This window comes from Aythya ferina (assembly GCF_964211825.1).
Source record: "Aythya ferina genome assembly, chromosome: 5".
In the NCBI taxonomy this organism is placed as follows: Eukaryota; Metazoa; Chordata; class Aves; order Anseriformes; family Anatidae; genus Aythya; species Aythya ferina.
In genome coordinates, this window is record NC_140301.1 from 42,253,420 (window position 1) to 42,264,512 (window position 11,093).

The 11,093-nt window shown below is 51.3% G+C and overlaps 1 protein-coding gene across 5 annotated transcripts in view; it reads right to left on the reverse strand.

Moving 5' to 3' along the window:
• The window catches only part of KMT5B (lysine methyltransferase 5B), a 29,047-nt gene extending 18,429 nt beyond the window's left edge, over positions 1 to 10,618 (reverse strand). The window contains exons 1-3 of one of the 5 annotated variants that reach the window (XM_084522245.1): positions 9,808 to 10,618; positions 2,890 to 3,132; positions 1,866 to 2,013 (exon numbers count right to left, since the gene is read on the reverse strand). In XM_084522245.1, coding sequence (XP_084378371.1) covers positions 1,866 to 2,013; positions 2,890 to 3,049 — 308 coding nt within the window. In that variant the 5' untranslated portion in view covers positions 3,050 to 3,132; positions 9,808 to 10,618. Of the gene's footprint in view, positions 1 to 1,865; positions 2,014 to 2,889; positions 3,136 to 5,859; positions 5,878 to 8,683; positions 8,794 to 9,807 lie in introns of those variants that run through there. The other 4 variants (XM_084522246.1, XM_084522247.1, XM_084522248.1 and 1 more) reach the window with 4 other exon arrangements.
• Between the last annotated feature and the right edge of the window lie 475 nt (positions 10,619 to 11,093).

Genomic DNA, 11,093 nt, shown 5'->3' on the forward strand with positions numbered 1-11,093 from the left:
CAGTTGGTCTAGACTTTTCATATTCTCTTTCCCCAACCTCCCCTCAGAGTTATATGGCAACAAGCAATCTCCACAGTTGTAGAAAGACTGCAGCTTCTTAGACAGAACAAAGATAATCCAAGATATGTAGCTATAATAAGCAGAAGTCATCGCTGCACCAAAAGGCAAACGAGAACTATGCTGATATCTTTATTTTAATTCACTGCAATAACAATAACAGAAACCCTCTCAACTGGACATTAAGAAAGAGTTGAGAAGATGGGTTTCTGATGGAAGTTGTAAGCCCCACCTAAGTATTTCCCACAGCACTCCAAGATTATTAATTACTGGCTTTGACGACTGCCTGTAACTATTCTCCAGGTCTGAGAAAGAAGAAGTACATGGTGATAGCCTTTGTGTAGTCTTTTCTTTCAAATTAATAATTCAAAAAGTATTTTATGCGTTGAAAACATCTGCAGAAACAATAATGTTTAAAAAAGCAGCCTCTCCAACTATTGAACAATATAGAATTCCCTTTTTTAGGGAAAAGCAAAAGTATGAGCTACTTCTATAAAGTTTTAGACTATCATTCATGCAACAAAGACAAACAAAAATGGGGTTTTGAGCATATATATTTAGCTCAATTAACTGCTGGAAACACAAACATACAATGACAACTGAACATCTACCAAACGTGGACAATCTATTGTGACCAACAGCACGGAAAGACCAGGGAGACTGCCAGGATTCCTCTTAAAGATGAATGTTGCACACTCCATGGAAAAAGAAAAATCTCTCTGTAGCAAGTCTTTACAGTTACTAGACCCACACTGCTGCAATTTCATGTAGAATTGGCGAGGCCGGTTTATACCGGCGACCATTTATGTTATGTGAGAACACCAATTAATCTAGCATTCATTTGTCAAACAATCACCTTGTTACATACACACAGAATCTACGCAACTGATACTCTGGTTATGCACAGGTTCTTCTTTAAAAACATCCACAGCAACAGTTGTGAGGGTTGAGAAGCCTGCTTTTCATGATGTGCTGCCTGGAAACCCCAGCTCAGACCAAGGTCCCCCCATTTATTTGTACAGTTAGAAGCACATAGTTCCTGTCCTTAGAAACTTATTTGTATACAGCTTCTTCATTAAGCTGCCAATACAGATCTTTTGTGCAAACAAAAGCTTAATGGGTATCTACAGAGCACACTTCTAATTGGTGGTACGTCTGCAGAACAGGAAGAAGCATGCAACAACTAAACTACAGGTCCACATTGAATTTAGGCAGGAGTATCCGTACAGGCGCGTAACAGTGCAAAAGCATTTGCAATTCTGATAAACAGGCTCCCAGTGTGCACGTTAATTTGTCTTCCATATACAGACATATCTGAGCAGCATTTCTTCAGCGTGGATCTGCAACAACTTGAGATCAAGTGGCACCAACACTGGAGTGCTCAGAAGTAAACCTTGAGATCTTGGACAAGTTAAAAACAAACAAACAAAAACTAACCCATGAAATAAATAGAAAATACACTCCCCAAACAATAACTCTGATCTTTGAAGTGTTATTTCAAATGACAAAAGGTTTAAAACTTAGGATTAGTTAACTGTTTAAGCCAGAAAGCAGTGTCTATTAACATTCTGTTCCACAGCAGAAGCTGTTGTTAAGGCTGATAGGACGACCTACACCAGCGGTACAAACCCACACCGCTACAGAGCTCTGAGTTCCAGTCTCAAAGGCAGCACCACTTCAAAGGCTGAAGCCACTTGCACATTATCATTTTTCAGACTTTTGTAAACATGCAGGAAATTCCACAGTTATCATCTTAATTGATGTAATCAGAGGACCATTTCTCTTCTAGGAAAATAAAGACAAGTTACCTAGTATTCATTTTGTGTGTCTGAAAACCTAAATAGGGATCAAGAACCAAGCTAGTTGCTAGGTCATCGTTTTCACACAGTTCCTTGGCAGACATTCCAGAGGAAGGCACATAGCGACTTTGACCCTCAAATCCTGAAGCACCGCTACCTGCAAACGAGAAAGCATAAAGCAGATATCATTTATGGAACGTTCTAAAACTCAGCTACAGGGGGGTGAATGAGAAGCAACTGCAGGTTGCAGGTTAAAAAAAAAAACACAAAATAAAACAGAAACAACAACAGAAACCACCCTGAAGATAATAGAATTTCTGAAGAAGCAAAAGCACAGTTAAATTTCTCACTCTTGCTTTTGCTGGTTAATATAGCTGACAGCAAGGAGAGTATTTTAGAATATATTTTATGTGTGTCTTTTATTTTGGTTTCCTGCTCTCTCCACCTCCCCAAATGCAAGCAACTCTCCAGAGTAAGCAACCCAATCATACCCAACTCTATTCAGGTCTATAGGTGTGACAAAGCCGTGAAAGTTTAAACTAGATTGTCCTAAAACCCGAATCAAGGGTTTACTCCAACTTTATATTTTGTTCTTCGCCCCAAGTCAACAGCAAAAAATAAAAATCCATGGTCCTTAAAACGGCTTCATAGCTATTATTGATACACGTAACCTCCCTGAAAACAGGGTTTACTTCTACATGCACATTCACTAAGAGTTGGGCTCGTAACTCAAATGGGATCTTATCTACTTCCAATCACACTAGGTCTCAGCTAGTGCCCATCATGTATGTAAATTCTGAACTGGTTATGTGCAAAATACAATTACTCTCACTTAACTTTTAAACTGATCTGAAGAGATCCATATTCCTGAAATTAGTTACTACATCCAACACATACAAACCTACTTCATACTGCTGGTGAGAGCTTCATGCTGAGTGCACACCTCCTTTGCGAATTAAGATCTGACAGAAGCTGACTTGCAAATTGAAGGAAGAGCCACAAAGAACAATAAACTGCACAAATGTGTACGTACATCTGTTTGATCTTCTCTCGACTCCATTTTTGCCAGTCTTCGGATTCTCCTTTCCTGTATGCTGCAATTTGGTCTGATTCTGTGCGTGGTCATTAGACGACTTGCTTCCACTTCTCCTGCCATTCACCACCATGTTCTTGGATTCTCCCAGCCACTTCATTCCCCCAGACAGCCTGACCCAGTTGCATTTAGTCTCTTTTCAAAAGGCTCGGAGAAGTGGATGAATAATTTCAGTTCCGATTCCTACTGGAAGAAAAAAGATAATCATAATTAGAACTTCCTGGGAGACCTGTTTCCAAGACACAACTTTTAACACCAACAATAAAAAAAGTGAGCTGTATTTGCATTAGGAAGAATGAAAAGTAGTTGATTAGCACCAGTACGGGAAACTGTCACAAATACAGACATCCATGGGTGAACTTCTGTCCTACAACTTACTACCACATCTGGAAGCAAAGACAGAATCCTAAAGCTGATAAATTAAAGGCAACATCTATACAGTGAGAGACACACCCCCTATGTAATTATACTGAGACACACACAAATACACAGGTATGTGACTCCACAAATGTCACATACAAAGTGACTGACTCTAAAATGTCACTTTTACATATACCCCCAATTAAGATTGGATTTCCTAATCAATCTAACGTAACCTGCTTTGAACTCTACAGCTACAAATGACATTATACAAACATCCCCTAAAAAGCAGTGAAGATGACAGTGAGATATTAAAAAACACAGAAAGCTGGCAGCATTTTTGGAACGGAGGGGGGAGGAAGATGTTACAACCTCCTTGAAGAATTAGAGTTCAAAAAAATCTTCAGTGATGATCTAGAGGACCTGGGCAGCTATTTTAGTTACTGGTCCAGGTAACAAAACCAACCAACTAACCACCCACCCCACCAACCAACACAGCACATCGCTGGCCCATTGAGCCAGCTGTGTTACGTGGGGTCACAAGCGGAGCATTAAACGTACAGCATAGGAACAGGCAGCACAGCACACACTAGTTTTTGCCTGCAGGCTGGATACCTTTTGCATAAATAATTATCATACAAGAAAGCTACTAATGCTTTTGTACATGGCTGTGTCTATAACTGTCCATAACTTGCAGGGAAAAGAAGCCTAACGGTGATCTGCACAATTTTACAATTGCATTTATGCATTTGATCCATTTACTTGGTTTAAAGTCATTCTCCTCTTTGCAGTTTTGGCACAAAGAAATTGTGCCTTTTTTATTATTAACAAAACTCCAACAGCATTAGTGCTCAAGCTGTCTACGCTCAGCACATGTTATCAGGGAACAACCCCACTTAAATCCAGCGGAAGAAATTCATCAGAAACTACCAGACGTTTTGAAACAGCATCTCCTGTAGGAGCTCTGCTTTTCATCAGCCAAGGCTGGCAAAATACTGGACTTCTGCTGGGCACCGATGTGTTCAGGCTCCTTAAAGCCGCAGCAGTATTTATGGCCAGATCATAAGTAACTACAAGTTACTTAAAAGATTCAGAAACCCGAGCCATTAGACAGTGGAGACTTAACAGCTGCATTGCCTCCAACGTCTCACTAGAGCCACCACCCGGAGGTTTACAGGTTTTAGGAGCTTTCACAACTTGTCACAGGACAGGAATATTATTGACCAAGTGCAATGGGAGTAGACCGAGGACAAAGCAGCCAAGCTATTGCCTCAATGTGGAGAGGAAAATAAGAGGAGTTCAGTGGATGAGGAATTTTCTTGCTGCCAGTGACAGAAGGGGTTGGCTTTTACCTGAAGATAAATATATACGCACAGATACGTTAGCAAGGAAAATAAAACTTCTTGCCACCCAAACTTCTTCTGGAATACAGCCGCTCTGGGAAGATCTACCTGATAAAACAACCCTTACCTTTCACTCTCTCCGCTCCTCAATCCACTGATTGAACAGGTCTGCATATGCCACTTAAATCCTGGTGCTCTGTGTTAGTAGCCATGGTAATAAAGAGCATTAAACCAAACTGCTACAGACTTCTACCAAACTCAAGCTCGGTCTTTGTGACTAGGAGCAAGCCCTGGCATGGCAGAGCGCTGCAGCTAAGGGGCCGCAGGCAACCCAAGGGCAGCACGAAGCCACCCGCACACCAATACTGGCACGAGGCAGCAGCTGACTGGCAGCTACCAAGTATGGGAGCTGCACTCGAGCTAGGAAAAAAAAGTGGCTGCTGCATGGAGAAGGAAACCCACTTCTGAAGATGATGCAAGGCTTTAGGAGGGCGGCTGCTATCTGCAGCAAGACGCTTCTGTCTAAACACGAGGTGGCAAAGGGAAGTACGACAGCAAGGTAAGAAGGACCACGGCTACAGAAGAGCACTCACACCACACTGAGCATTAGGAAAAATAAATATTTGCTTCTGCTGCAGAACGTATTTACAGAGGTGACACCAAAAGTCTCCCCCGCAGCAAAACCAGCGAGTAACTCAGTGAAGCCCAGCAAAAAATCCTCACGAAAACCCGTTCTTTGTTTGAGCCCAGCAGCCGGGTGAGCAAGGAAACTTCTGTCTCCACTGACTGCTGCCTCTTATTTTCTAACGCTGGCCAAACGAAGAGCTTCAGGCACCCCAGCGTGCGTCTGCTGCCCCTGCTCCCCTTCCACCAACGCACAGATGCTGCTTTCAGGAGATGGCACCAACAGAGGCTCCTTCACAGCGAGCATCACGGCTCCTTATGCCCAGAGAGAACCGAGCGAGAGATGCCCCACTGATCACCACCGGGAGACCCTCTAACAGCCTCAGACGTGACTTGCTTGCCCCGTCAGGCTCACACCGACTGACAGGCCCTTTAGGGATAAAGGGAGAAGAGGAAGAGAGGAAATCCACCTCCCTGCTCAAGCAAGCAGCTCTGCCTGGAGCCCACCTGCACCTCCACACTCCTGCAGTCCTGGGGAAGGGCTCTGCCACCGAATGTCTCACCCCAGGCACAGCTCACCTACCGGATGGATTTACCCATGCTTTTACAGCCCCCAGCAAAATCACAGCTTCCAAGCAACACTAATTCGATGGAAACATCCCCACTGTTTTAACCCTTTACCCCTCCTCCTCCTACTTCTTGTAACTCTGCTGCTTTTTACACTCCTCCTGCTGTAGCTTTACTATTTCCCCAAGCTTCGAAACGCAGCTCAGCTGTGCCTCTCATGGAGCACTTCAGTGCTTCCAAAACAGAGCCCCACCTTCCTTCACCTGATGTTCAGTCTCTTGAACCTGTCAACACATTTCCCAAGCATTGTTTTGTTTCAGCCCCACCGGGAAGCACCTGAAGCACGCTCACCCTGCCACTGCTCAGCAGGCCCTCCCGAAGGCAGCTGCTGCCACAAGTGTTTCTGAGGCTGACTAATGAGAACGCTTCTGATTTGTATTGCATATGAAAGGCTTTGTACAGTAGAAAACGTAGTAAAGTCTCCATGCATTTGAGTAAAATAGTTCTGTGACTGTTAAAATAGACTTCAAAGGCTGGCTGATCCTCCCGAGCTCCAGTCTGTGCTATCTATGCAGTCAGTAACGGCTTGTTGGGAGGGAAAAGAGAAAAACCACAGCTGCACGAAAACAACCAATCACTAAACCCTACACCATATGAACGTATAGATCAGCGACCCTAAGAAATTCAGCTATCATTTACTTTAGTCTTCCATAACACAGCTTTGGCATATAAATCCTTATCATTTAAAGGACAGGGACAGTTTTGAGCAGAAACGGGGGATCTGGCCCACCAGGTTCCCAAACAGGCAGGGTCATCCTCCCCTCCAGTGCACAGGCAGGCAGGGTAAGCGCTGGTCCCTGACCCAGTCATTTTGTAATTTAATTACAGCTGCAAAAAGCCTTCCTCAAGAGGACAGCAGCTAAAGTACATGCAGGCTGCAAACAAAAATACCCACTGAGCACATCTCCTGCTTCTCCGGACAAATCAGTGAGAGCAAGAGAGGGGGGACGTTCCCTTGCTGGGAGCTCTAGAAGAGGAGCAGACCTCTGCATTCAGGAGGCAGAGCCAGAGCACGCAGTCAGTTTCTCTGTGGGATCCCCAGGCTGTAGATGGTTTCGCTGCGACCGCCTCACCTGGGCAACAGAAGATGAGCACTACTCAAAGCATTCAGGTTGGGGGGATATGAGAGAAAGCCTCCGGGCAAAAGCTGAGCTGAATAAAAACCTCCCGTAGCTTCAACTCATTCTTACAGCTTTCCTACACCTGATTTCTGTTACTACCTTTGAGGCCAGCAGCTCTCTGTGCCTCCCCTTCTGCTGGCTCACAAAGGGCCCAGCGTCACTTCCAACGGGAGCGCAGTGCCACACGTGACACCACGACCTGCTGTTACGGGTAATAAGCCAAAGCAGATCTGGCCACGGAGCAGAGGTCTCTGCAACCACAGAAGGCTCCAAAAGAAGCAGAGATTTGGTTTATGTCCCACAAATCTCTGGAGCCCAAGCTGTATCTTACAGAAAGCTCAGGCGGTCCCAAAGCACCTCAGGGATCCAGGAGCTGAGGCTGCAGCTCCTCGGGGGTGTCACAAGCACCCAGGCAGCAGCTTCTGCAACCCTGCTGCTGCGGTGCTGCCTTTGGCCACCTGATCCCACACCCCCTTTAGACTTTGCTTGCCCCTGGCATGGAGCTGTTCAGCAAATTAAAACACAAGAACACTTGCTTTTCCTGTAGCATTTCAACTAGTTAGTTCTCACAACTGGCTCAGGGCAGCACGGGACATGGCTCAGACATGGCACTGGAGGCTCCAGGACCACGGTAAAACTCACTCAGGACGACTCAAACGCTTGGAGATCTGCAGCCCTGGGCAGCAGGTTCGTGACAGGACATGGATTCAAAACTGACCCCAAACCGGGCTCCAGTCCCTCCGCAACAGCTCTGTCTACACATTCCCACCTTCTCCTGTACTGGTTCTTTCACAGCCACAAGATTTTTGCCTACCAGTTTGGAAACTAATCCAGTTACAAGGTGGGCACAGAAGGAACAGTGTGCCAGTATGAAGAGGCAGAGAGGGAACGAACGGACAGCAGGGCTTGAGCAGCTCCTGCTCCTTCTCTCCCCTCACCTCTGCCACCACGGTGCCCCTTTGGGGCGAACCTGAGTGAAGCTCAGTCTGCAGCAAGCCAACACCAAGCACCCTGAAGGGCTCCACATCGTTAACCCAGCAGGCAGGAGCAGGTCCCTTCTGCTGGCTGAATGAGCTCAACACGTTCAGCCAAGGCCGCAGTGGGCACGAGCTGGCTGCCACGAGCACTTCACAGCAGCCTAACAGCGGCACAACAGCTGAGCAGGGACCGGCAAAGCCCCAACTCCAGCAGCGAGCAGGACACGAGGACGGTGTGGGGAGGCAGCAAGACGCGCTCTAGGAAGCGGTGAGCAGCACTCAGCTCGTTCTGCTCCCAAATCCTTCTCCGAGCTGCCCGAACCCAGCGTTGGGTTCGCTGCTCAGCCTGGGAGCACCCTACCTGCCGCCCGCTGCGCCGGGGCCACTGCTCCCCGCGAGGAGCACACTGGGAGCTGTAGTCCTGCCGCGGGGCAGCGCCAGCGGGGCCAGAGGGAGCTGCAGGAGCCGCGCTGGTGCTGCCAGCAGGTGCAGGCACCTCCGCCGCACGGCCACCGCACGGGCAGCACTGATGCCGGGCTTTGAGCGGGTCTTATCGTCTAGCTCGGCCAGGCGTAACGCGGAGCTGGTTTGTGTGTTTCTGCCGGGCTCCAGAAACACAACAGCACAAAGGTAAACAAAAAAAATATCTTATTTTTCAACCAAGTGAGCCTGATGTGCTTACTCAATCTGACTGAGATCTTTCCGAGTTCCTCACACGGTGCCACTTCAGTGCCTTAAGCCTTCCTTTATGCAAAGGAAAAGTTCCTTTTAAATGAAAGCAGCAAAGGATGCTTCAGCAGCAGGCCTCCCGAGCAGGGCCACGGCTTCGTACCGATTGATACTTCTCTAACAAGCGTTAGCCTCGTCGATTAAAGGCTCCCACCGCTCTGGGGTTCCCACCCCCGGCCACCCCCTGCGCGCTGTCCCGTGCTGCACGCCCGCAGCCCCGTGCCGCAGCCCCTCCCATTGTCCGTGCCGCGGCCGCACGGGGTCCCCGCTCCGCCTTTCCCGGCGAGTGCCGCCGGCTCCGCGGCGGGCTCGGGAGCGGCAGGGCCCGGCCCCAAACGGCCCCCCCGGCCCGGAGGGTGCCCGGCCAGGAGGCTGCGGGCCGGGGAGGGCCGGGCAGGGCCGGGAGCCGCTCCCCGTTCCCCTGCTGCCCCCTAGGGCCCGGCCCCGCCTGCGGCCGCCCCCCGGCCCCCAGCGGCCCCGCAGCGCCACGCCAGGCCCCCCCTAACCCCACAGCCCCCCTAACCCCGCGGTCACCCCCTCAACCCCACGCACCCCTAACCCCGCACCCCCCCTTAACCCCATCACTCCCCTCTTAGCCCCTCCTTAACCCCAGCGCCCCCATTAACCCCCTCCTTAACCCCACACCCCCCCTAACCCCACACCTCCTACCCCAACCCCACAGACCCCTTAATCCCACACGCCCCCTCTTAGCCCCGCCCTGAACCCCAGTCCCCCCGTAAGCACCCCCTTAACCCCACAGCCCCCACACCTAACCCCAGCCCCCCTTAACCCTAAACCTCCCTAACCCCACACCCCTCCCCTTAACCCCACAGCCCCCCCACACCCCTCCCTTACCCTCCCTATACCCCCCCATCCCCCAAACCCACAGCTCCCCCCTCACCCCCCACACCCCCCCCTTCACCCCACACCCCATACTCCACCCCACACCCCCCTCACCCCACAGCTTCCCCCCCAAACCCCACAGCCCACAGCTCCCCCCCCCCCAGCCCCCTGCTCGCAGGGCCCCGGGGGTCGCCGGCCGCCATCTCGCCCCCCCCCCCCTTCCCCGTCACTCACCTCCCGGCCGCCCGCCGCGCTGGGGTGCCCCCGCCGCCGGTGCTGCCCCAGCCTCCGCCGGGGGGAAAAAATGAATCATCAAAAGGGAAAAGAGCGAGAAAGGACGGGGGGGAGGAAAAAAAAAAAAAAAAAAAAAAAAAAAAGGAGGAAGGTGGGGGAGAAAAAGAGGAGAGCCGGCGAGAAAGGAGGAGGGGGAGGAGGAAAAAAAAATCAGGAGGAGAAAAAAAAAAAAAGCGGCGATAATGGTAAAAAAATAATTCCGAGTGGGGGGAGGAAAAAAATGGCGGATTAAAATCCAAGATGGCGGCGCCGAGGGGCGAGCGATGCAGGGGGGAGGCGATGGCGAGAGCCGCCGCCGGATCCTTCCGCCGGCCCCCGCGAAAAAGAGTCCCCCGGGCTCCCTCACGGAGCCCCCGCGGGGCGGCGGCGAGGCCGGGCCGCCGCCGCTCCCCCCTGCTGTCGCTTCTCCTTCTCTCCGCGGGGAGCCCTCTCTCCGCCGCTCCGGCGGTCGAGGCGAGCCGCGGCGCTGCGAAGTTTTCCTTCTTCTTCTTTCCGCCGCGCAGCCCGCGACCTCCTCGCCCCGGCCGGGGAGACGCCGCCTGCCCGTGTGGTGCCGGCGGCGGAGGGACACCGCGGCCGCCTTGCGCCTGGCGGAAGGATACGGCGCTCGAAATAAACCTCGCCTTCTCTTCAACCTGCGCCGCCTCTTCCTCCTCCTCCTCTTTCTCCTCCTCTCCCTCACGCCGCCATCCAGCGAGCCCCCGGAGGAGGCTCGGCGCGGCTCGCAGCCCCCACGGCGGTGCCGTGCAGGCAGCGCAGGGATTTGTTGAGGGAGGGCGGAGGGGGGGGTAGGAAACGAGGTCTGGGGCGGCCCGGCCGTGTGAGGAAAGAAGTCCCGGTGGAGGGATCCCTCCGCGCGGGCTGCCCTTTAAATGCGAGGCGTCCCCTCAGTGTGGGGCTGGGTCGGGCAGAGCCGGGGTCGGTTGGGGATCGCACTGAGTCCCCTGTGTTTGAACGCTTCTTCCCCAGCCCTGAGGGCTCGGAGGAGGCTGTGCGGGGGATAATCCGCCCTGTCCCGCTTGAGGCAGCCCCTTCGTGGAGCATCGGACACCTGCTTCCCTCTTCCGCGTCCTCGCAGGGCCATTTAAAAATGGCCCCGGCGGGGAGGCGGCGGCCGCCGGGCTGCTGAGGGGCCGGGGGCGGTGTGGGGGCGCCCCCCGGCAGGAACAAAAGGCGCCTTTGCGCCGGGAAAAACCGCAGCGGGGACACCTCGGGACCTCCCGCCA